The sequence below is a fragment of the Pezoporus flaviventris genome, unplaced genomic scaffold, assembly GCF_033815535.1.
Source record: "Pezoporus flaviventris isolate CSIRO_AGI_PZ_B2104156 unplaced genomic scaffold, CSIRO_AGI_Pfla_v1 ptg000007l, whole genome shotgun sequence".
In the NCBI taxonomy this organism is placed as follows: domain Eukaryota; kingdom Metazoa; phylum Chordata; class Aves; order Psittaciformes; family Psittacidae; genus Pezoporus; species Pezoporus flaviventris.
In genome coordinates this window covers 89265196-89292088 of record NW_026892555.1, presented here as the reverse complement: position 1 = coordinate 89292088, position 26893 = coordinate 89265196, and the positions used below count along the sequence as shown (strand labels likewise).

Sequence of the window (26893 nt, the reverse complement as noted above, 5' to 3'; positions counted from 1 at the left end):
AAGCCCACCTGCACGCACAGGGAAGGCAGCCAGGTACTCAGGTCTTGTGTCTTGCATAGAGAGCTTGGATGTCTCGCCTGGGACCATGGAGCTCATCAAGACACCTTAGCATCGCCACCACAACACTACACCCCAGACCTCTTTGCAGATTTAACTCTTCCTTGCAAGATATGTTTGAGTAGAGAGAATACAGAACTAAAATCAAGATGAAATTTAATTAATTCAGTTTGCCTGTGTAAACAGCATCTCCTAGCACACTTCTGGTGACTTAGGTAAATCTGCCCAAGCTTTAGGCTTGGTGCAGAGAGTGCTGGCAGCCTACCACTTTCCTGTGGGTATTGCTAAACCACATGGTGAATTTCTCTAAACAGCAATTAAGTAAGAGAACCTTTAGACACAAGTGCTGTCACTTCAAAGTTACATGAACACAATTCAGAGGAGAAACTATATATTCCAGGGGAAAACAAATCTATTTTTCAAAGTCAAGCCACCTAGACAGGTCAAATGCAGTAATTACTGAAGATAAAACCTCTGGCTACATTTAGTTGTGCCTTTCTTTATCAAACTTTACATCTTTCTATTAATTTTTCACATCAGAAATTACAAACCAGTCTTCTTATTGAGGAATCCACTGAAAACATAGCATTTTCTTGCAGGTAGTACAACCTGAGCAGCTATTAAAACAAAAATCTGTGAGTCTCCCTTTCCTTTGCAGCTACCATCCTCTTACCTTTTTTCACCCTCATTAACACCAACTCAGCTTTCTTGGTAGTGACTAAATCAGCACAGGAGAAGATGTTCAGCACTTTTGGCTGTAATCACTGTTCAAACAGCTGTTCTCAATCCCCTCTAGAGAAAACCAGCTTATTTGATGAATCAGCTCCCCCACCAACTTACTTTGTCAGATAACAGGCAGGGCTGCAAGCTACCAGCCTCATGTAGGATGCTAACTTGCAGTTGGTATTTCCAAATGCATGCAAAAATAACCCTTAGCTGCAAAGATATTGCCCTTTTTGTTACAAAAAGTGCTGAATTTGGTAGTGTCAACTGGAAAATATCCAGGCATTTGTATATATGTGTACATCTATTTGTATATACGTGTATAAGCTTTAGCTGTAGAATGGGGCATATATGGCAGAGTATGAGAAAATAATAGCAATAAAATATAATCTGGTTGAAAAACATTGAAAATCAGATAAATTTTCAGACTGGACATGTCTCTTACTGAATTCTTTTAGAAAGAATATGTTTCTTAACTATAAGCAGTGTTATTCTTTGTTACCTTCAAAGCTGGTCTTGAAGTCTTTTAAATAATTTACTGACAACAATAACAAGATTTTTTTTTCCTGGAGTGCTTACAGTTTATTGCGAAAGCCTTTAGAAGAAAGGAAAAAAGAAAGAAACTTAGGAAGACCATTCATTTTTTATTTTGTGCTAAAGCTGGAACAGCCCTCTTGCTTTTGCTCCACTGTATCATGTTTTCCAGAGACTTTTTGCATTAATTCAAATATATTGCACAACTTGTGTTTCCAAAACAAAGATATAGCTCTCTATTCTTGGAATTCTAAAAGAATAACTTTAGGTGGAGTCATCAGTAGTTCTTTTTACTAGCTATTCATGGCTATTTTCCACAGAACAGGAGCTTTACCAAACATTGTTCACATATGGGCACCTGTCTGGACCTGCACCATTGCTGCAGTACTGCTTGGCTTCGGTCTCTTCTATCATATCACATTATATGCCTTTGTAGGACAGATCCAGTTACAGAATTATGCTGGCTTTGCAACGCTGCTTTTTGGGAAGGAATTAGGCAGTGAGGTTTCTACAGTAGCAAAAACATCCCGTGCAGATGTATCTTACATTGGCAAAAGAGCCCTTTAGCCAGCCCGGTTTACCAGAGTCAGGGAGCTGTGCTTCTACTAGGAGCTCTGGCAACATAGCTGTGCTGACTAAAGCTTTGTAATGTAGCTAGCTCCTAATTTTGGTCGGCTATCAGCATCAGAGATTCAGGCATCAAAATTAGTTCCTTTAAACATGCTGATAAATTCAGACTAATTCCAATACTGCCCAGTCACTGGCTGTTTACGGAGTAGAAATTTTCAGGGAATTGAGGAAAAGTTGCCATCTAAATAATAAAAATCACCATACTGTTAATATATGTATTTTCTACCATGGTTGTTTCAAACATCACATTTGCTTCCAGGAAGTGTATCAGAAAGCAGAGTGTAGCACTCATTTCTGGTTGGGTTTTTTTTTTTTTTTTTAATTCTGAAATAAGATCTCTTTTTATACAGAGTATTATAATTTCGGTAAAGCTGTGTAAGAACAAGCAAATTATCTCAGAATTTTGAGATACTGAATGACATTCAGGGCTGCATGAAAAACAAAACAAAACAAAAAACCCAATACCAATACAGAAGGTTTTCAGATAGCATCAGTGAGACTGAATGCAATTTACTCATCTGCAGAAAGTTTATTTCAGAAAGCCATTCAAATTCTGCATAATCAAACAAAAAGCCTCACAAATTTCTGCACAGATTATACTTCTTTTACTGAAACTATTAGGAAACCAGTGGACATTGGTCTCCCAGTGAAGACAAACACTAACAAAGACAAATAAGTATAGAAGGGTTATTTTCCCATACCTGCTGACTTCCATATAGTATTTTAAGTGCAATCAGCATGACAACAGTAATTCACATATGTGTACTGTGCTACTTATTCACCTCAATTTCTGTTGCAAAAATGTTGAAACACGTTAGAGATCTCTATGTTATTTTATGCTCCCTCCCCTCTTTCCATTTGATTTGCTCAGATAACCTGATGCCTTTTTCATAGCTGTAGGTAAACAGATCTTCCACAAATCTGTCCAAAATCCTGCCCAAATGCTGGCTTGCCAATACGCAGAGCAATGTCCTGTACAACAGAAGGAAAAACATGAAATACACATTAATCTTTAGCCTTGTAACTCAAATACCTTCATTGATAAAGGCTATTACAGGGATTTGCCAGAGAGAAGTGAATTTGAGCATGTGGTTTTGTTCAAGCTGGTTTTATTTGCTTTTCTTCAGAAATAAACCAGATCATGTTGAGCAAGACATTTACATCTAATCTGCTCAGAGGCACTATTAAGGACATGTTTTAAAACCCAGAAATTTGGTGTGGTCTCTGGTAACTGTGTTGACAGGAAGATGACAAGACCAGTCACTTAAAATGACCTACCTTTTTTACAGTAATGTTGGGATTTTTTTTAACTATTAGTAATAGTATTAGGTATATAAACAAACATATTTTCTTTAACAACCCTGTAAATCTGTATCGGATAAATCTCTATTTTTGTTCCTGTAAACAAAGATATGCTGTAAAAAAACTAAAAGGGAGGCAAATTCTTAAGAAGTATATTTATTTCTTCTGTTGCACCACCCAGAAAAATTTCTACTCTCAAATCAGTGAAAGCAAACCAGACACTGGATTTATGCAGTGCTAATTAAGATAGACCAGAGTGAAGTTGGGAGCTGCTACAAGTCCCCACTGTGTCATTTAAGCACATTCACAGGTAGGTAGATTTCACTTTAGACCAGCTCATCTGATCAGCATTCTGTCTGCTGATCCTAGCCAGGTCTAAGAGGTCAACTGTCACAAGCCGGATCAGTGATAACAGTAACCTACACAAAAAAACAATCTTGGTGCATTTTGCAGATGACACCAAGCTGGGTGAGAGCGTTGATCTTCTTGAGGGTAGGAAGGTTCTACAGAGGGATTTCAACAGGCTGAATCAATGGGCTGAGGACAACTGTATGAAGTTCAGCAGGGTCGGTGAGGGACCCTACACTTGGGTCACAACAACCCCATGTAACACTACAGGCTTGGGGAAGAGTGGCTGGAAAGCTGCTTGGTGGAAAGGGACCTTGGGGTGCTGATTGACAGAGCTGAACATGAGCAGCTCATGCTCAGGCAGCCAAGAAGGCCAACAGCATCCTGGCCTGTATTCCTTGTTGAGTTCTGGGCCCCTTACTACAAGAGAGACATTGAGGTGCTGGAGCGGGTTCAGAGAGGGCAACAAAGCTGGTGAAGGGTCTGGAGCACAACTCTTATGAGGAATGGCTGAGGAACTGGGAGGTTTAGTCTGGAGAAGAGGAGGCTCAAGGGGGACCTTATCACTCTCTACAACTGCCTGAAAGGGGGATTGAGAGAGGAGGTGGCTGGTCTCTTCTCCCAAGTGGCAAGTGATAAGACAAGAGGTAATGGCCTCAAGCTGCACCAGGGTAGGTTTAGACTGGGTATTAGGAAAAACTTCTTCACTGAGAACATAATCAGTCGTTGGAACAGGCTGCCCAGGGAAGTGGTAGGATCACTGTCCCTGGAGATATTTAAAAAATGTGTAGACATGGTGCTTAGGGACGTGGTTTAGTGGTGAATTTGGCAGTGCTAGGTTTACAGTTGGACTTGATGATCTAAAAGGTCTTTTCCAACCTAAATGATTCTTTGACTCTATGATTTAGTTCTTTAAGTATTTATTCTGCTTTTTCTCCTTAATAATTATTCCACAATTCTAATTCCTCCATCTGTTAGAAGAATTCAGACCCTAATGGCTATTTCAATGCAGCTGAGAACAGATTTTTCTGCAGTATTTTAATATAAAAGGAATATACATGGTTTATTACTTTGTTCTTGATATGTAAAATTTATTTATATAAGCAGGAAAGCAAGTAGCTTTGTATGCTCATTCCTGGAAGTCACTTGAATCCATAAGTGTGTCTTTCCTAAACCAGTGTGTTAAGTCTCACCGCAAAACCATCAAGCACAGGGGTAGCCCTTTCAAATTAATGCAGCAGGTAGACATATCATAGACAAACAGCTGTCTGGCATTCCCCAAATGGCAGTACCATCATCATGAAATAATAGCAGAAAAACTGCATAGTTCCAGGAAGTCAAAATGGAAGCAGATCTTTTGCACAGGTCCCACATTTGGAAATGCAGCCACCTCCTACGACAGAGTCATCCTTAGGCTGCGGAGGAAACTGTCTCATATAGAGAAAATACCTTTTTTCAGGGGCAGGAGTCAGGACCCCTTCCTAAAAGATATTTTAGTTTCCTCAGTGCTGCAAAGTATGAAAAATATTTTTGTATTATGAATATCATGTTTTATTCTTTCCTTTTTCAGAGCAATTCCTTTGCTTTGTGTTAAATAGCTCTCTATAGATATACTTTTAGGTTTGGGTTTGGTTTTTTTTGTCTTTTTTTAAAGATAAGATGAACACTGCACCATCTTGCAGAGAGAGATCTCTATAGCCTGAGATGCTGCCATGTATTTGCGCAAAATGCGTCACATTCACACAAATTCACACAAACCTCTTGCTGCCGTGTATTCGCACATGTGTCCATTTTGAACATCCTAAGGACCAAAAAGTAGGAGAAGAAGAAGCACAATGGGTCTGGGAGCACCAGGAGCTTCTCACTGTGCAGACCACAACCCAGCCTCATCTGGGGAATGCAGAAGTCAGGGCTGGAACTGCCAGGGTGCAAATGTGGTTACTCATGAAGCAGAGCTGCTAATGGTGACTGTAGCCCAGGCTGATGTGGAGATACCTGTCATTCAGAGGCACACACAGCCCTTGGCAGCTCTTGTGCTGTGGAGATGTTCAGTGTCACTCCGTGTCTGTCTTCTCAGCTTGGCTGTATTTGGTCAGTGCTGAAATTGATTCATCAAGCACAGGAGGGCATTTTTGGAAGAAGCACAGGAAGAACCTGGCTGACCTCAGGCTTGTGGCAAAGAGTTGTTCAGGCACCACCATGCAGGAAGCCACTGCCCAGGACTGCAGTCTTGGAAGAAATTTTTTGGAGAGGCCACCACATCCGAGTAAGGGAAAGACTCTGTTGATCATGGCTTGGCTTCCAACTCAGTCACAAACACAAACTTGCTAAGCCTGCCAGCTTAGCAGCTTCACTGACCTCAAAACACAAAGTCTCTGTAATGTAACCCTCTTCTTCCTCCCTCCCTCCTTACATCGCCTGAACTTCATTACTGGAGGTCTGGGTTCAGTTACAGACTTTATTTTAAGAGCTCAGTGCCTGATTTAGAGAAATCTCAGTTGGCTCACCCCAAAGGTTTCCTTCTTTAAGTGTAAAGCATTGAGATATTCAGCTGATGCGCTGTCACTGAACTGGTTGCAACCAGGCAGCTTTGAAGTAAAAACAACATCCGTAACAGATGAGTTTGCTGTGATACTTGTTCTTACTCATTTGTAAAACGTCAGCTTCCCTTCCTCAAGTGTTCTGGCTTGGACAATTTCCAGTAACAAGGCCTTTATTGTTACCTAGACCACAATCTGCTCTAAATTAATTTTTAAAGAGATTTGGGTTTTTTTCAGTGGAGGATGATGTTGTGTACTGTAGAAATATTTGAGCATGACATGCTCTTTGTTAGATTGTTTTAATTGTATTCTCTATGTGAGCTAAGAGATAACATCTTTGTCACATAGCCTGTTTTTATTTTTTAGGAGAGCCTGAAAGCTTTTGACCGGGAAGTAAATGAGTTTGTGGACTATATGTTTGGGCCTCGAGGTAAGCTGCTCCACCTATAGCCCTTCTAGGAAATAATACCTATCCAGATTATCACTCAAAAATATTCCAATAAGTAGAAGCAATCAAAATCTTCACTGAGAGATTATTCAGATAGAAAAATGTGGACAAGGCAGAATCACAGTATTTACAAGAACACACCATTATTGTGGGAAATCTATGAATGCAATGCATTTATAGAAAGCCAATAGATTTTTGTGTTGACTCTTTGACGTATTACCTGCAATAGAAATTAAAACCACTCACAGATTATACTGAAGGTGAAAGAAGTTAGGCTGATTTTTTTTCTTTTTTTTTTTTAACTTAGAAATCACTAGATTTGGGAGTCCTTTCTTTCTAAGAATGTCAAAGGATTTCAATTTTGCATCCTAATGTAGATAAAAAAAAAGGGAAAGCCTGGATTTTTCTGAAAGTGGAAGATCTGGTTTGGGACTGATTCTCATTCATAACCCAGTTATTATTTGGTCCAGTTACCTGTCTTAAAAAACAATCACATGGTTTATATTTTAGGTAATAACTCCTGAAATGCGGCTATATGGTACCCGTACCCAAGAACTACACTATGTGTAGTCATTACCAGGTGTGGCTAAGAGCAGGAGAAGAAATAGAAAGCCACACCCTAGTTCTCAGAGGCAATCTCTGCTTTCATTGGTGATAGCAGGCAAACACCAGGTGCAGTATGGCAGTACTAGAAGAAGGGGTGTACTACCAAAGATCTGAATTTCATTTATATGTAGGCATATTTTATGCCTTTTTTCACTGGTTTCAGCTGAACTTTGTACATAAATGTACTTCAATATTTGCTTTTGAACTACCAGACCAAGTTCTTTGGATCAGGGAACAGAAACTGCATCTCTCAGTAAGAAGGAGTCTAATATTTTGGTGTTGGTCCACACTATTCTGGATAGGAGATTACCTAGGCTCAAGGCAAAATGAGAGAGAGTGAAATAATGTTCTGTAAGAGAGCATTTTTCCAGGGTCACCTTCATCTGCAGAGTATTGTTCGGTGTTATGAAAAATTAAGGAATATTGAATTGCAGGAACTAAATCTAGCTAATTGGTTGCTTGTTTTATCTGAAAGAAACAGAACATCAGTAATACATATATTTTAATAAAGTGATGATAAAGTTATAAGTACCCCTCACATGAGTATGAACAGTAACAAGGCATTGGCTCAAAACCATTTACCCTTTGCACCTAGAAAGATCTGAATCTACTCAGACACCAACTGGCCAAAGCTATACAGAAACTTGAATCCAAATGTTTCTAAACTTCACCGATTCCTTTAAAGAGCCTGGGAGGCCTGCCACTCATTTCAAAGGAGCCAAGATTTCACCCCAAGGGTCTGGCACATCATGGCCAATGACTGTGAATGAACTTATTTGCAGAGCAATGTGAGTTGTGGGCACGTGCTTCTTCCCCCGTTGCAGTCCAGCACTTTCCCACTTTGGCTTTATTCACTGCCTTGGTCTCAAGTTCAGATGCTGTATGGGTCCAGTATTGTAAAAATAATCCTTTCTTCTATTGACAGTGCACCTTTACAGTAATTCAAATATGGAGATCAAACTGTCAGTCAACAGAAATGCTTGTGATCTCTCCTTCTTCTAATAACTTTTTTTTGAAATACATACCCTTTCCTCTCCATTCCTGCTTTGTAATAGATGGTTGTGTTGTCATTGCTGCTTTAAATTCTACACCTCTCTTAGAGGTTTTTGGTAGTCCAAAAGGGAAAGTCAAGAACAGGAGAGTATTGCACTTCATGGTAATTTAGGTCTGGCTGGAGGTATTTCCTGCAAAGGAGCTAACATCCCATGCGGAGCCCAAATTCAACAGATGGGTGTTACTGCAATGGAGTCATGGTGGGAAGTGGAAGGAGACTGTAATGAGCAAGAGAGTTGATGTTCATAGTGTGGTTCATAAGCAGATTACTCCAATTCACTTAAAATCTCAGTTTACATACATGCGTATTTTTCCAAGGAAAGAATAGTCAGAACGAATGCAGTGCAGCAAAATTGCAATCAGCCACAGTTTGTTAAATTGCTTGGGCACATTTGGTTTTTTGCATCGTCCATTGCCCAGTCCTTTCCAAATTCAACAGAGGCAGAAAAATAATAATTCTTTTTCATGCACTATGAATAACTTTTCTTTTACAATTTTTAACATAACCTTGGTCTTTGTAAAAAACAAGTAATTTAAAATAATTTCTAAGAGCAGAAAGAGCTACTGTGACCTGCACAATAGCTTTTCACTGACTTATTTCTTCATTTACTCCGTGATTCATGACAGATATAAAGTAACCTTTATGAAAAGCTAGCCATGATGCTCTTTGTTCCTTTCATAGACAAATGTCTGCAGATGGATATTCTGCAATACTAACTCTAAATTTTGATCCATCTAAAAAAAAAAAAAAAGAAAAAGGAAGGAAAGAAAGAAAACATTCCTTTCTCTCATGATATCCACTTGTTCATACGACAACAAAGTGCCGCCTCCAGACTGGCATATGGGATTAGGCTTTGCTCATATACACTGAACTATGTGATTACTGCCAGTGGGATTACTCGCGTGAATAAGGCAAACAGGATTTGACCTTAATATTTCGTTTCAGGGCCAGGCAAATGGGACAGAAACTGTGAGAAAGCAAGCCCTTGCCTTAACAAAGATCTCCGATAGCCAAAGTAAACATTTGCCATTTGTTTTTCATATTTCATGTTTTTGAAAAATACCCCCCAAATGCTTTTTAGCAAATGTTATATATCTTCATTTAATTCTGCAAATGAAGAATTAAAGTAATATATGAACTAACAACTTTACATGCATACTTTTATTGACTACTACTCACAAGCTATCTGTTGAGCAGATTAAGATATGATTTCATTAAATATAAAGTTAAAACATTAAATTACATTTTAAAAAGCATATAGGAATGTTTTCTTTTTATTTTCTCTTTCCTGTTCAAATAAGGAGATTTAAGTGACCTTAAATCATTAGGGGATTCCATGCAGTTTTCAGCACACATTCTCTGAATTAGTATGCAGTTTTGGGGAGGCAAAAGAAACAAATAAGTTTTGCAACCAAAGCATGGTAGATTCCCTCTCACACTTTTAGCAGATTTTTTTATCATAACGTGATTTGCCTTATTTTATCCATACTTTACCATAGCCTTCCTAATTGCGTGCATCATGTGTTTCTTTTCAGATCCCAGGGTTAGAGGATGGTTCCTTTTGGACTCTTACCTTCCCACTTTTTTCCTTACTGGAGCATACCTACTGTGCATATGGCTGGGCACCAAGTTCATGAAGGATAGGCCTCCTTTCTCTCTCAGGACTCACCTCATTGTATATAACCTTGGGATTACACTGCTCTCCTTGTACATGCTCATAGAGGTAAGCGTTCTTCCATGAAACATGCCTGAGGAGGGTAAGCAATATACAGTTTTTAGCAGGAATATCTTAGCAACATAGTCTTTCTGGGAAATATAACATCAACAGCCCATATAAGATCAAGAAAAGTCCCTTCACAACTGGACAGTGAGTTGTACTGTAGCTTCTCAGCTTACATCTCAGAATGCTTTAACTGTTCTTTCTGAGCCACGGTCCACATGTGGGGACAGCTTACAGCTGTCCAGGCCAGTGTCTACAAGCATGAATTTGAATCTGCAGCAGTCACTCTGCTCAAACATGCCTACATGCACCTCATTCTTCAGCCCTCATGAACTGGGTTTTATTCATATGACTGCCTACGGAATGATTTTTCTATGTACAAATGTCCAAGCTTGAATATGAGCAGATGTATAGATGAAAGTAAGTACTGATTTATTTATGGTATTGACAATTCAATGTCATCTTTCTGCTCCCCAACTAAGAAGCTTTCCTCATATGGTCAGAGAGTAAGAGGTGTTAAAAACCTGCCACTTCAGCCAAAAGCAGGCGCTGTGGGACTTGGAAGCTGAATATGGTCACACAGATTACTCCCTAAGTACTTATCAGGAAGAAACACGCTCACAGAAATCAGGATCCATCCAGGGCCTGAAGAGAGGTTTGAATCATTTGATTATTTGGCAACAGCAGAGGACTCAAATAGTGCTCCTCAGCAAGAATGTGTGTTTTCACCTACCCAGTGAGGAGCAGAAGCCAAAAGTCACTATTTTGATATTATTTGGGAGATTCCCACTCTCAGCCTTGTGCTTTTTAATATTAAAGTGTTGCAGCCCTAAAAAGCAAAAATGTAGCACTAAAAGAGAAACCTGACAAGACATTTTCTGACTTGGCTTAAAAAGTGACCCCAGCCATGAGAAGCCCTGGCTGAAGGATGTGCTCGATTTCATGGTGTGACCTGTGGAGGTGTGAGCTGACATTGTTGCTTTGCCTGCACAGCCTCCATGCACTTCTTGCTCCCTGGCTTCCCGGCCACAAGAGCAGCTTCCATGAGAAAAACAAGGACCGACTATTCTGTTGGTCAGACAAGAAACTGCAGAAGCCAAACAGGACCCCAGAAGTTTCAAGTTTTAAATTTATTTGAGCTAAACACCAGGTGACTGGTTAAAAGGCAGCAGAGCTTTTTAGGTTTGTGCCTTTGTGCAAAGGACTGATTGAGCTACACTGAGCATTGTCCTGCCAAAGCTCCAGCCGGCTTCAGCAGTTGCTGTGGGTGTCTGAGAGCGCAGGATCAGGCCAGAGCAGAGGAGAAACCAGCACAATTGCTTGAAGGTTTGATGACTCCGTACTGATTGTCCTCCAGAATTCAAATTAGCACTTTGATGTTTAAATCCCTATTTTGCTGGAAGGTATACAGATAAGCCTTCAGTAGCAGGACTTGGCAAAAAGGATTAACTGAGAACAAAACTACTGATCCCTTCCCCTTGCAGGCTGATTTGGCTTGCCACTAGTAAATGAATGAACAGAAAGAATTTTAGCAGGTCTCACTAATGTGAATCAAGCAAACCTGGTTTTTGCCACCTTCACATCCTTGAAGGAATTGTGCCTCTGCACAGGGACTACCCTGTCCTTCCTGAGGCTAACTTTGCTGCAGACAATTGCTGAGTTGTGTTACTGATCAGATTAGTCCCTTTAGACCTCGATTCTCTAGCTGGAGACTGCTGATTTTTGCCTCCCAGGCTGCAGCTGGGCATGGCTGGCAGTGGCTCAGAGCTCCACATTCCGTATTTGCTGGGAACCCAGGGGACCTCAGAACCGATCTGCACTGCCAACTGGTTTACTGCAGATTTCACTCTCAGCTCTGGACTGCCAGCCAGGCTAGTTTTACGCTGTGTAAAACACTTCCATAATAGTGTTTCTGTCTTTTTCCATAGTCTACTTGCTTGATTCCTATCACAGCCTCTCCTATGAAGGAGCAGAATGGAAGTTAAGACTTGCAGATGTGACTGAGGTAGCTTGCACATCCTTTCTTAAGGAAAACAGGCAAATGGGAAAATGGAAATCATCTTCAGTACTGAGTAACATTATGGTGACTCAACATTACAAAATATCTCGTTTCTGAAGCTTCTCTGCGGCCCTTATTCACTCTGTCTTTAATGGACTGTGAGCTCTTTAAGGCAAGAGTTACCTATGTTTAAAGCATTCTGCAATGGTGGTTTCTTATGTAAACACAGCTGATCCCTCCAGTGAGTGTGATTCCAGATTAATTCCTCGTTAGAGACATCTGTAACAGTTGTCTTATTCCATCATCCTCCCAGTGCATCTGAACCTCTCTGGTCTCTGTAAGAGAGATTTATCACTTAATAATAAGCTCTGCAATAGATAAGAACCACCAAAAAGATACCCAAACAGTTGTTACAATTGTTCTTACCTATTCTTAGTTTTGTTTGTAAGGTTATTATAAAACACACTTTTTCTTGTAATAGGTCCAAAATGGAGTGGGGGCTTCTTAGACATTTAAAAGAAAAAAATACCTCGCTCAAAAGAAAGGGTGTATCTCCAAATGCAGTCTGGCCTGTGTTATGGCTTTAAATGAGAAACACGGTAAACCAGCTGATGGGGGTACCGATGCTGCAATTTTTTATCCCCTCACTTTCATCTCCTGACCTAGTTTACCTGTCACTTGACTACAGTTGATTTGTACAACCTCAAGGCAAGAAGACAAAGGTTACACCGAGGAGTCATAACAAACAGCCTGTTTTTAAGTCTGGAAGGGCAGAATCCTCTTTTGAGCCAGAGCTCCATGCACTGCACCATGTGCATGAAGTATCTGGGTGCCAATTTTAGCTCCATGAGCTCTGAGGTCAACCAATCCCTAAAGCAGAAACAGCTCTAGGACAACTAAGATGTGCCATTAGCACAAGGTCAGATACAAAGGACAAGGTCTAAAGCAAAACAGCTCTGCCCAGCTGCCCCCATCCTCCTGAGATGTCTCAGAATTTTTGTGTCAAGTTCAGTAGCTTTGAAGGCCTTCCAGAGGAGTAGTTTATTAGAATTCTGAGTCAGGCAAATAGATTTCTTGAAGCCATCAAAAGCACTTACCTCTCTCCCCATTGAATATAATGGAGAAGTGGGGCACTTGGTTTTGGAGCATGTCTTTATCACAGTATCACAGTATGCTAGAGATTGGAAGGGACCTCAAAAGATCATCTAGTCCAATCCCCCTGCCGGAGCAGGAACACCTAGATAATGTTACACAGGAATGTGTCCAGGCAGGTTTTGAATGTCTCCAGGGAAGGAGACTCCACAACCTCCCTGGGCAGCCTGTTCCAGTGTTCCGTCACCCTCACTGAGAAGAAGTTTCTTCTCAAGTTTAAGTGGAACCTCTTGTGTTCCAGTTTGTACCCATTACCCCTTGTCCTATCATTGTTTGCCACTGAGTAGAGCCTGGCTCCATCCTTGTGACACTCCCCCTTTATATATTTATAGACACTAATATGGTCACCCCTCAGTCTCCTCTTCTCTAAACTACAGAGACCCAGCTCCCTCAGTCTTTCCTCATAAGGGAGATGCTCCACTCCCTTAATCATCTTCATTGCCCTGCGCTGGACTCTCTCCAGCAGGTCCCCGTCCTTCTTGAACTGAGGGGCCCAGAACTGGACACAATATTCCAGATGGGGTCTCACCAGGGCAGAGTAGAGGGGAAGGAGGACCTCTCTCGACCTACTAACCACCCCCCTTCTAATACACCCCAGGATGCCATTGGCCTTCTTAGCCACAAGGGCACAGTGTTGGCTCATGGTCATCCTGTCGTCCACTAGGACCCCCAGGTCCCTCTCCCCTACACTGCTCTCTAACAGGTCGTTTCCCAACCTATACTGGAACCTGGGGTTGTTCCTGCCCAGATGCAGGACTCTACACTTTCCCTTGTTATATTTCATCAAGTTACTCCCTGCCCAACTCTCCAGCCTGTCCAGGTCTCGCTGGATGGCAGCACAGCCTTCTGGCGTGTCAGCCACTCCTCCCAGCTTAGTGTCATCAGCAAACTTGCTGATAGTACACTCAATCCCCTCATCTAAATCATTGATGAATATATTAAATAATACTGGTCCCAGTACTGACCCTTGAGGCACTCCACTAGTTACAGGCCTCCAACTAGACTCAGCCCCATAGACTACAACTCTCTGGCTTCTCTCCTTCAGCCAGTTCACAGTCCACCTCACTACCTGATCATCCAGTCCACACTTCCTCAATTTAGCTGTGAGGATGCTGTGGGAGACTGTGTCAAATGTTTTGCTGAAGTCAGGGTAGACCACATCCACTGCTCTGCCATCATCCATCCACCGTGTTATTTCCTCATAAAAGGCTAAGAGATTGGTCAAACATGATTTCCCCTTGGTGAAGCCATGCTGACTGCCCCTCATAACCCTCTTATCCTCGATATGCCTTAAGATGGCACCAAGGATAAGGTGTTCCATCACTTTCCCAGGGATGGAGGTGAGGCTGACCGGTTTATAGTTACCCGGGTCCTCCTTCTTGCCCTTTTTGAAGACTGGAGTGACATTTGCTTTCCTCCAGTCCTCAGGCACCTCTCCCGTTTCCCAAGACTTGGTAAAGACAATGGAGAGTGGTCTAGCAATGATTTCGGCCAGTCCCCTCAGCACCCGCGGGTGCATCCCATCTGAACCGATGGATTTATGGATGTCCAGATTGCTCAACTGGTCTCTAACCCATTCCTCATCGACTAAGGCAAACCGCTCCGTTGACCTGACTTCATCTGAGGTCTCAGGGGTACAGGGCTCTTCAGGACTGCCTGCAGCAGAGTAGACAGAGACAAAGAAGGCATTCAGTAACTCTGCCACCTCTGTATCTTCTGTCACCAGGGCACCCATCCCGTTCATCAGTGGGCCTACACTGCCTCTGGTGTTAGTTTTGTCTGCCATGTATTTGAAAAAGCTCTTTTTGCTGTCCTTGACCCTTCTCGCCAGGTTTAATTCTAAGGAGGCCTTAGTCCTCCTAGCTGCCTTCCTACATCCTCTAGCAGCAGCCTTATATTCCTCCCAAGTGGCCATCCCCTCCTTCCATGACCTGTAAACTCTCCTCTTCCACTTGAGCATACCCAGCAATTCCTTATTTAGCCACGCAGGTCTCTTGGCCCTCTTCCTTGACTTCCTACGTGTCGGGATGCTCTGATCTTGAGCACGGAAAAAGCAATCCTTTATGTACGTGAAGCTTAGATGCAAGTCCTGTGCTTAAATTATGCAGGCTGCATGTGCACTGCTGAGGGGTCAGAAGACAGTTCCTGCCACCCTTGTACTACAGGAGAAACCTGCATCAGAAGTTTGTTACTGGTTGTGTACTCTTCCATACTGCTAAGTGTTCACGGACCCAGGTCAAGTCTACTGATCCAACAATTTCTAGTAACATTGCAAAAAATCTGCATAACAAAAAACAAGCACCACCTTTTTATTTCAATAAAAATAAAACTTTCTGTAATTTCACTGAATAAAATTATGCCTTTCCTCTACACAGATATCCTCCTACAATCCTAAAAATATCGACTATGAGCAGAAAACCAGCTAACTGTGAAAAGCAATCAGATCTTTGCACATTTTAAAATTATTTCCTATGCAAGTTACCTCACAAACCATACTCCAGGGATGCAGTCTGAGGCACCAGAGCCCAAGATAAGTTCACCGCAGGTTAAAACTTTTGCAATTCCAATGATAAATTACAACTGGAAATAAAAGAGGCCAGTGCTGATCTCTGAATTGTGAAATTACTCAGGTGAGGCTACTCTCCCTCATTAATAGGAAAAGACATAATCTCTACCATAGTCTTAGGCTGCTTTCCCCAGCAGTAAGTATCACCTCTGCCCTATTTAAATTAAATCTCAGCTAGTCATCAAGGTCTCACTCAAGCCCTTTTGTCAATCAGGCACTGAGAAAACCAGAACACTGGCACCATCTGAGTCAGATTAAAAAGGAGATCTAGAGATATGTGCCATTGATGTCTCAAGCTGCCTGTATCCCCAGGTAGCTTCGCATACTTACTACACCTATAGGATCTGTAAGCAAGCAACTACATCCACATGGGGAAGCAGGACTTGCATGTGAGTACCCCATGATTCAAGGCAAAAGAGAAAAAGCAGAACCAAACAAGTATTGCAAGCCCACTACATTTTTAGCGAAGCCAGAAGGAAAGATTTTTTCCTTACAGGATATTTAACGAAAAATACCTTCACTTTACCTGTTTATAGGAGCTGAAAATTCATCCCATAATAAGTCCAATTTCTAAATTATAGTCATAATTTGTGAATCTATAGGTACCAAGACAATGTGAGGCTTTTCAGGAGTACCAGAATTACCTTTTCTGTATCCTCTGACAGCAGGGTAAGGTCAGAAGCACAATATGTCACAACCATGTTTTGCCCTACACATTGCAACTGCGATTGCATCTCACAAATTACTAGAAAGCCCAGTATAATACCTGGATTTAGAATAACGGGGGGGGGGGGGGGGAAGGAACAAATAAAAAAATAGAGCACTTAAATTCAGTTTTATTCCATCATTATAATGGTTGGCATCAGAAAAATTTGCTTCCTAGCTGCACAAGTGTTAAAAAGATAGAGCTTGAGTAATGGAAGGTCTAAGTAAAGTTTTAATAGTACAAGTGATGAGGAAAGGTAAAAAAGACATAGATCCCAGCTGATTTGAACTGTCCTGGAATTTTACTGAATTTTACTATAGAAATTCAACTTCAACATAATGATATTATTTTTTTAAGACTGTAATAAATGCTTATTTACTGCTTCATTAATTGCTCAGAAATTAACAAACATAAAATTAGCAGAGAAGTAAAGAATTATACTAGATCCATAAGGACTGGTGCTTGAGATGAAGGTTCCCTTTGAAGAAATTCTTTAACTAGGACAGAAAGACTGTCTTAAACTTAGGGGAGCAAGACAAAGAGAACGAGATGAGAAAACAAAAGAGATCATATGCACCTTTCTACCTTTTGGAAGAAGGGAAAAGTGAGGAAAAAATCCTAGACAGCAAGAGGTCACTGAGTGCGAAGTGGTGAAATGCAAAGACAAAAGCAAACATCTCTTTTGAGCAAGTAGTAACTTTGAACAGCATTAATATTCCCAGGTGTTCCTCCATCTTAACCAAATAATTTGTTTGGAGAGCTAAGGAGCTGACTTTGCTGTCCTTGCCTGCAGTTATTCTACGCTGGACATGTTATCCTTACTTCTCAGTTTTCATCCTCTGAGTATCATCGTCAAACTTGCTAATGGTGCATTCAACTCCTGCATCCAGATCATTGATAAACATATTAAACAGCACTAGCCCTAGAACTGAACCCAGAGGAACACCACTAGTGACCAGTCACCCAGATGCTGGTGCCTTACCCTCTTTCTCCTGCCCTGGGACATGGGGGAACACCTTGCTGCTTCCAGACATATTCTCTCTGAGAAAGCCCAACATGCACAGAGCTTTTCCTACAGCTCAAAACAGCACAGAAAAATACCAGTTAGATAGAAATATCTATTCAGGAAATCATATTGCTTTCCCTTCTAGCCTACCTGTAGGGGATAGATGCAGGAACAAGCTACAGCTACGAGATTTTTAAGGCTAAAAGCTTGAAATAAGCAGGACACAGGCCCCTGGATCCAAGCTCTTGCTGCTTAGTCTGCTAGGTGAGAGGTTTTGGCATCATATTTTGGCTGCCTGCCTGCTCCCCACCCCAGCTGAGATTTCTTACAGAGGAACCAGTTCTCATCCTGAACAATTGGATTCCCCATTAAAAAAATAACCAACCAACCAACCAAAAGTGCATGATTTGGACTGCTGCAGGAAAGCAACTGTTGTGAATCCTCATGCTGTTTATACTTGAGTAGATGAGGGAAGGTAACATATAGTATAAGACCTGTAATCTGTTAAGTACAACATTAGGGCAACAGCAAAATACAAAAACTTTATTAATTGAGAGGATGTTGCTTCTTAGCAGAATTTTCTCACAAAGCAGCACTTTCTTCTTGACATGATCTGATTTTCCAAATAGCTTTGGACAATGTGTGTTAATATTATTTTCAGGATAGGCTGCCAAGAATGCAAAGCATTCAAAGAGTTGGATTTGAGAATCTGTATTTTGAAAGAGAGGATTTCTCATCTCTTTAATACGCGATGCAGTTGCACCCTCTCTGCATGATTAATAAATACCATCAGCTCTGCAGAGTTGTGAGAGTGCTAAGCATATGAAAAGGAACAGAACTGAAACAGTACAAGTAACATATGAGTTCTGCATGAGAGAATAAGATACCTAGTAACTGAACATCTTGTGTCAAGGTACCAACTTCTGTTCCAGACATGCAGCTCTCTCATTTGGTACCACTGGTTAAGCTGTTGCCCTTACACATTATTGGTAACCAATACGAAAGTCTTGCCCTAGGATCACCAAAATTCCCAAAATGTACACAGTCTTCCAAGTTTCCCCACTATTTTTTTTATTAGCAGAATAAAAACCAGACATCTTGAAAATTCGCTTGCAAAGTAAAACAGTCAAAACTCAGAGTGGATTTTCCTCTTTTCCCCGAAAGAGACCCAGCAGTATGTAAGGTGCCTACAACGGAGACAAGAAGTGTTGAGCTACAGAACAGCTGACATGAAAGAGCAAGGTTAAGATGGTCAAAAGAGATCTTAACTATAAGCTGTGCCTCTTGAAACAGACACAAATCAGAGGGAACTCTTTTGCCAAATCAAACAACTGGGGAATAGGAACAGAGTGTGATCTGCAAAAACTGGTATTGTACAGAATTAGGGAATAATGAACAAAAGAAATTAAAGAAAACCTTGCAGTCAGAGCGGTATTCTTACGACAGCTCAGTCACCTCTTATTTGGAGAGTACACCCAAGGCAGGAGAGTACATAAAAGTGGCAGCTACCCAGAACAGCAACCATGCAGTAATGTCTCCCCATCCCTCATGAAGCTGGTACCTATTGCCAGCTACAGCACAGGCACAGATCTGGGGAACAAGGGTTTGCCACAGGAGGGATAGCTGGGGAACTGCATGCCCTCTGCCCCCCACTCTGGGAACAAAAATGACCCCTTTGCCACTCAGCTGCTTTTTGAAAGGTGATAGGGAAATGAAGTGGTGCAATTTGCTTTTCTCAAGATTTAATTCCTTTCTCTTCAGCACCTCTGCAAGTTAAGTTAGTCAGAGAGGTATGACCCATGCCCCCCCTTCCCACCTGCCTGCCACAGCGGGGAAAGGAGAGGAGCCCACATGTCCGAGCCCAGTGTGTTTTCAGGCACAACACCCAGGCAGAGGCCAACTTGACAAGTTCTGATCTCAGCTGCACCAAGCATTTGTATAAGGATCTCTAGCTAGGTTTCTGTTGTTTAACCTGGTTTTAGACTCTGGTCTCACCCGCTTTGGTTTGATGACCCTCTGACGCACTCTGTAGATGAATCCACCAAACCAAGGGCTGGTCCTAAAAGGAGTGAGTTTGTTTTTGGTTGTTATATAGCAGTTATCTGCAAAACACTCATTCATTGCCTTTTTGTCTCTCTCTGCAATCCCTGTGGGTTATTTTGGCCACATACACCAGCTACGTTGGAATTACAGGGACAATCACAGAATTGCAATTCAGAGGACAAAAATAGTAGACTCTGGCTCTCCAAGTTTCATTGCTTCGTAAGATGAATTTATAATAAGCATTCTGGGGTATCTGATAAATCTCCAGGTAATATCAATAATACTTTTTTAAATGTATTTACTCAAGGAATTAATTCAGTTTTATCACCAAGAGTATCTCTGCTTCATTTTTTTTATAGAATGTCATGCACACACAGGAGGGTACTTTTCAGTCTGAAGAAAACCTTGAGTTGAAAGCAACCCACTTCTCACAGCATCTTGCAATTTTGCTTACAGCATAATACTTGGAAGTATTTCTCCCATCATCGCTTACTGCATCCTCTGTAGAGACTGAGACCAACCCCAGAACATAAATTGTTTGCATCCCCACCAAACAAAAACAAACAAAAAAAAAACCAAACAACAAAACCCCTTTTCATATATTCAATAAGAAAGATATTAAAAAAATAAAAAGAAACAATGAACTCTACACAGCATTTGCAGACAGCAGATTATGCTCCCTATTTTGAGAAGGCTGCAGAATGCTTTTTAGGTGGTCGTTACCATAAAAATATGCTACATCAAAAGCCACCGTATTACTTTCTAGAAAGCTTCTGCTCCATCACAGTGGGGTAGCCTGACATTTCATTGCTTTGTCTGCTACACAGTGCAACATGTGCTAAATCTAAGAAATGTTTTTTGTGTCTATTAATGTCTCCAGCACCATGTCCAGTGTGCCCTACTTCATCCTGTATTTAACAGTGTAGGCAAAAGAGATGTGTATGGCATAAAGAGATATTTCTCCCATTACTCTACTTTGGATTTGACTTCCATTTGCTTGCTTGGCATCAGGGAATTTTTCTCAAGAACAGTTTTGCACAAGTAGCTGTTTTAAGCTCTGATTATACTGCTTCAGGGAAGAGATACAATATTCAAGTGTGAGCTTTGGAGTGAGGATCAACGCATTAAGTAACAAGAGATTTTAATGAATGCCTTGAAGGCTCTAAAGCCAGAGAAATGTAAAATATATACTATTCCAGTGTGCATCTCCAACACAACTTGATGCCTTTCCTATTTCAAAACAGAAGATGTTACGAAGTTGTCTGGTTTAAGAGCATCAGTTCAATGAAAGGAGTAGGATCATACTGTACATCTCTGCTGCGTTTTTCAATAAACACCGAAAAAACACAGGGGTAAAAACTACTACACCTGTTCATAAACATAATTGCTCTGGTTTCTGTTCCAGCTCATCCTTGCCACGTGGGAAGGAGGCTACAACTTGCAGTGCCAGAACCTCCACAGTGCAGGGGAGGCCGACATTCGGGTAAGACACAGCAGCAGTTCAGCCCCCAGTACACACAGCAGTCCTGCTCTCCATGTTGCTGATGCAACATGCCTCTGTGTTCACAACAGTTATCAGGATGTTATCAGAAGCATCTTTAACATGGTTTTAATCAATATAGATGCGTCCTTGCCATGGAAAGCATGACAGGGAGTGTTTTGGAAGCCATATATCAAAATTTGTGGTGAAAACACTGTTGTCTGACTATTAAGACAGAGTATATGGATCATCTGAAAACTCAGAGCAAAAAATCAATCTTTTAAAGCATAGCACTTGTTGGGCTGTAGCTGGGAATTGATTTAAGCCCAACTCAGCTCTGGAAAACAGCAGACACTGCTGGCTTGACTCATCTCTGATTTCAACCCTTATTTCAGCATCACAGCAATTCCATGTATTAACCTTCTCTCATTCGCCATGTCAGGCTTACTTTCCAGATAACAGTGTAGCTCAGGAGCATGAAGACTGGTTAACTTACAGAACTTTCCCTAACCCTCAAAATTTATCTGTATCATGGCAAAGAAAAGGTATTTTCCCCCTTTCTGTTTTAACTGACTGCCTTTAACTGTTCTAGAACATATCCTCAGCTCTGATAAAGTGTCTCAACTCTAGAGGAGAATATATTCCACTGTAATGGGTGTCAAATTTGGATTATTTAAGAAGCAGCAGCCACCAGCAAAACCTGTTCTGTGCCACGAAAGTGTAAATGGTAGCACCCTTAAAAAACAAAAAAATAAAACCCCAAAACCCTGAAGATAAAAAATACAAATGTGTGGGGTTTTTTGTTAAGAAAAAAAAAGAACAATTAGAAAACTCTTCCTCAAAGCTTGTATTTTTAAATGTAATTTAGCTATATATGTATACAGACACATTAAAAAAGTCATCTGTTTTTTATAAACAGCCTCATTCAAAAGGAAAATAAAACTTAAGCCAGACCTTGAGCTCCTCCTTCAGTAGGATATTAATGCATTTTGAGAAGTTGCATGCCTAGTGACTGATGAAGTACAGCAATATTTAAGTCCTTTTATGGTTAGATACTGATCTCCTGCTCCTTTGCTCTTGCTTGTACAGGTAGCCAAGGTGCTGTGGTGGTATTACTTTTCCAAAGTAATTGAATTCATGGACACTATCTTCTTTGTACTGAGAAAGAAAAGCAGCCAGATCACCTTCCTTCATGTGTATCACCATGCCACTATGTTTAACATTTGGTGGTGTGTTCTAAACTGGATACCTTGTGGGCAAAGTAAGTCTGCTTGCTTAATTACCTGGGGTGTAAGTCACCTGCTGCTGGGGAGGAATCACATCACCATGCAAAACAAATGTGTCACAGTGCTATATGATAGCACCTTTAAGGTTCATAGCCTTTCAGAACAGCTGAACGCCTGCAGGCAGCAGTAAAATTAAAAGCACAGTTAAAAGTTCAGGCGAAAAATATCTGAGTCTTAGGCCCTAGATTTTCTACTTAGCCGACACTGCTTCTCACATTTACTTCTCTTCAAACCACTTTCAGGTAGAGTAACACTACTATAGTACACAAGAGTGATCACATACAAGACCTACTCCATAAGCAGATGTAGGAGGAAGTCATAACCCTGGTAAAGTCAACATCAATCACAACAAAGGAACTCAATAGCATGTTATAGGTTTGACTCCTTTATGCATCAATCTGACATTCTGCTTTAGCAAGATACTTTACTTGCACAATCACTAATTAAAATACCAGCTTGAGCTTGTTTGGTTTTAAATAAGAATACATCTCATTCATGTAGTAGAGCTACTGGACAGCCAGAACTGATTGATACGGTCTTACATTTCATACTGAAATAGCCGAAGTATCAGCATCCTTATTACATTTTGGGTTCGATAGACTTCACAACAGTAATCTCCAAATGGCTTAATGTTTTCCTTAATGGATTTTTATAGGTTTCTTTGGACCCACTTTGAATAGCTTTATCCATGTGCTTATGTATTCTTATTATGGACTGTCAGTCATCCCTTCTATGCGCAAGTATCTCTGGTGGAAGAAATACCTCACTCAGGCACAATTGGTATGTATCTATTTTACTCTCGTATTTAAGTACCAGAAATCCTTTAAAACACCAGAGAGGCAAAATTAATGATAAATATTGTAATTTTCAGAATTCAGCCAGTTAGAATTCAAATATAACAAGGCTGTCATACAGAATAAGTCACTAGTGTGGCCTGGTATAACTTAATAAAGGAAATAATGTTTAGAAATATTTTCTACAATAAAATAGAAAGTCTGTAGTCCATAGAATTCCATCATTTTTTATCTCTTGCACAGAAAATGGACAATGCTTAATCATGGCAAATGGACTGATTAAAAAGTTATAAAAATTGTCAACGGAGCCAGCTCCAAGACAGACCCACTGCTGGCCAAAGCTGAGCCCATCAGCAAAGCTGGGTGCACCTCTGTGATATTATATTTAATAAAGGGTAAAAAATGCTGCACAGCAACTGAGAGGGAAGGGGGGGAATAGAGACTTAGGGGAAGGTGGTTTTAGTTTTATTTCTCATTATCCTCTGTTGTTAATTGGCAATAAATTAATCTTCTTGAAGTCAAGTCTGTTTTACCTGTGATTATAATCAGCAAGTTTCACCAATTACCCTCCCTGCCCTTACCTGAATCCACAAGTTTCATCATATTTTCTCCCCCTACCCTACTAAGGAGAGGAAGTGAGAGAGCAGCTGGGTGGTCACCTGGCGGCCAACCAGGGTTAACCTACCACACCGTGGTACAACTACAAAATGCAAAATCGTGTAGGACAGAAGTTGTGTGACTTCTTAAAGTCTACTCCAACAGTTGCTGTAACCAAAAAGCTGAGCCATATCAAAAGCTGCTATCAGCAAGATGTAAGGCTTGATGTGAAATAAAGCTCCTTTCACTTTTTCATCTTGGGGGCTGTTCATATTATATGGGAGTTCAAGATTTTTGCAGTGAGCTTGAACACACCTGAGTAGAAATGTGTTTTGCAAATGCCTCTTCTCTGAGGTGAGACCATCCCTACAGTTGAAAAATGCTGCCCTGTTAGAAATGCATCTCAGCATACTGGATTGAGGGCATGCTCAGCTGATTGGGGAGAATCAGATGCACCAGCATGGGCTGCAGCTCACAGTCCTAAGTACAACTAGGCTTCTGCAATTCCTTCTCCATCTTCATTTGTCCCCATCTCAACTGCATTAATGCAAAACTTCTCCTCAGACCTGGGATTTCCATTTTCTGTTCAGACTCCTAAAGCTATTGTCTGGAGTCTTCCAAATTTTTGTAAGTTTCTGTGCACTAACAGAGACAACGCTGTAGCTGGCACGACAAGGTCTAGAGAATAGAACAACCCCTCTTAAAAAGAAAGCTTGCATTTTGCCAACTAGTCCTATACACTTATATTTTTAGAAGTCTGGCCCATTAATTTTTTTTTAATTCCATAAGAGGGCCATTTTAACTTAACCCTCACAATAGAGTCACAAGTTCAGAAAGGGGCCATTTTCAAGAGTATTCAAAGCTTCCAAAGAGAAGAACTAGATAGCATTGTTATATTTGATTTAGCTAGCACTGACCCTTTCTCAGCAGATCCTCATGCATGATCTTTCCTCCCCAGATCCAATTTCTGCTCACTATTGTGCACACACTCAGTGCAGCTGTGAAGCCATGTGGATTCCCATTCGGCTGCCTCATGTTCCAGTCCTCCTATATGGCCACACTGGTCATTCTCTTCGTAAACTTCTACATCAAGGTAAGCAGTCTTCCAAGAGCTCTCTGACAACAGTGGAGGATAAGAGAGATAACTTTTTGGATAGCAGTCTTGATCAACTCACATGTAAGAAAGCACCTCAGTACTTAAAATACGTCTGTATTAAAATACACATCAGTTCAGAATGATAGCTACAATAATGTGTGCAAAACAGTTATTCAGTAGCAGTGATCTCCCCATTGCAGCTCAACTCTTCTGCGCTTGGCAGAGCAAGTCAGGTACCACATTCAGGACTTAGGAGGTCTGACCTTGCTCTGTTGGGCACCTTTTTTGACTCCACCTCCTTCCCAGGGGAAAAAAAAAACATGCAACTCTGTATTGTTTACTTCAACCTTCTTTAGCAGGGAATGCTCCAGGCTGCCTGCATACATAGATCTTTTAGTGAAAAGGACTTAAAATCTCTTCTGATGTTAAGAAGTATTATACAGCAATGCTAGTAAGGTAATATCACCTACAGCAGTGCAAATAATACATGTAACACAGTCAAGCAAATACATGCATCTGCGTCAACAAAAACCAGACAGCTCCATTTTGCAGTTAACCATAAGTAGTGTTTGGGGGCACTAAATAAACCCAAGTATTAACTTTGGATTTTGCTTTTATAGACATACGGGAAAGCACCTTCAAGAACAGCTACAAAGGAAACCCCTGTCACAACAGAAATCAAGAACGGTTTCCATAAGGACTACTTTGTTGCTGCCAATGGATTCCTGGACAATAAAAAAGCACAATAAGTATGGTACTTCTTGTGCTTTTTTTTTTCTAAAGAAAAAAAAAAGGGAAAAGAAAGAAAAAAAGAAGACTGAATTACAAGCTTTAGCTTAAAACCTGTTTGATTACATTTATCAGTTCTTTCTACCAGACACTTATTAATGTACCACTATTTAGGTTTTAACAAACTTGCTCTGTCAAAGATCACCATTGGAACAAAGGCAGCCAAGATCTTTATCCTGTGAAAAAGAAAACCTTTGTGATCTCTAATGCTGACACAAAAACGCCTTATCAAACACTTGATGGGTAAACCCATCAATGCCTTCAAAAGGTTAAGACTCTGTTCAGACTAATGCAGTAAGCACTTTCTATGCAAGAGAGAGGTCTTGAGGCAAGACCTCAACAATCCACCCAAGACATTCAGCTAAACTGTGGCTGTAGTCAGGAAAAGGAGGAAGGGGAGAGGAGGAACGCTGGGAATCATGCCTTTTCCATCATCATTCCCCCTTTGCTTCTCCCCAGATGTTCCCCAAAGCTTCCCTTGACACCAGCAAGATGCAGCCATCCCTTTGGTTGTGTGGGAGCCCTGAGGAAGGACATGCACTGTACTTGCTTTACATATGTGCAACCTGACTCAGATGCCACAAAGGCTGTGCATTCTGCTTCAAGGGGGGTGGAATGGTAGCACATGGGACTTCCCAGTATGGCATTTAGAAGACATGATATCACATCATGATAAGAGGTTCTGAGCAAAACATGTCATTTCAGATGTGCTAGATCAATCAGAGTTCTGAGTAAATGGATTTTGAGAGAAATAAGAGCTCAACAACTTACTGAAGACAAATCCTTTGAGTGTTTAACATGCACAAAGTTAATCCTATACAGATACTGTAATTTGCCACAAACTGACATGCCACATATTGATAGACTGGAAGATGCAGAAAATCGTCAAAGTGAATCCAGCAACAAGCAAAACACATAATAAAGGAATTTCTGTGCTAGGTGGGCCTTATTCAGACTGGTTTCTGACTGGAGAAACAGATGTGACTGAGGCGCAATCCTCTGTAGGGAAAGCAAGGAGATATTTACTGTCTGTAGCTGTAACAGACTGGCTATATCCAGTCACAATCCTTTCTGCTTCAGTTAGCTGCATTTACCTCCCACTTCAATTATGAGAAATTAAAAATACCCAAGGTTAGTTTGGGGATCTGCTTTCACGCTTTTCTTTGCAATGTGGACAAAACCTTTCTGATCTGGCAGAAAACTGAAATCCCCAAAATGCTGCAGCACAGGTGGCACATTTTGGTAGCCTGGCTGCTAAACTGCATCATTATGAACTCAGTCATCAAAATAACTGCAATGTTCAAACACTTTTACACCACCACCCGAGACAGGTGCATATTTATATTGCTCCCTTTTCATGAAACTGGCCACAGTGAAAGTCAGTGTTTTGTTTTAACATTCAATAAGGAGAGAAGGC

At 40.9% G+C, this 26893-nt stretch overlaps 1 protein-coding gene across 1 annotated transcript in view; it reads left to right on the top strand.

The window, feature by feature from the left end:
- The window catches only part of ELOVL2 (ELOVL fatty acid elongase 2), a 42527-nt gene extending 15850 nt beyond the window's left edge, over positions 1-26677 (top strand). Inside the window, exons 2-8 of the mRNA XM_061449454.1 lie at positions 6501-6564; positions 9778-9965; positions 20840-20917; positions 22004-22175; positions 22856-22980; positions 24550-24684; positions 25308-26677. Of these exons, the coding sequence (XP_061305438.1) occupies positions 6501-6564; positions 9778-9965; positions 20840-20917; positions 22004-22175; positions 22856-22980; positions 24550-24684; positions 25308-25436 (891 nt within the window). The 3' untranslated portion in view covers positions 25437-26677. The remainder of the gene's footprint in view (positions 1-6500; positions 6565-9777; positions 9966-20839; positions 20918-22003; positions 22176-22855; positions 22981-24549; positions 24685-25307) is intronic.
- The last annotated feature ends 216 nt before the right edge of the window (positions 26678-26893 follow it).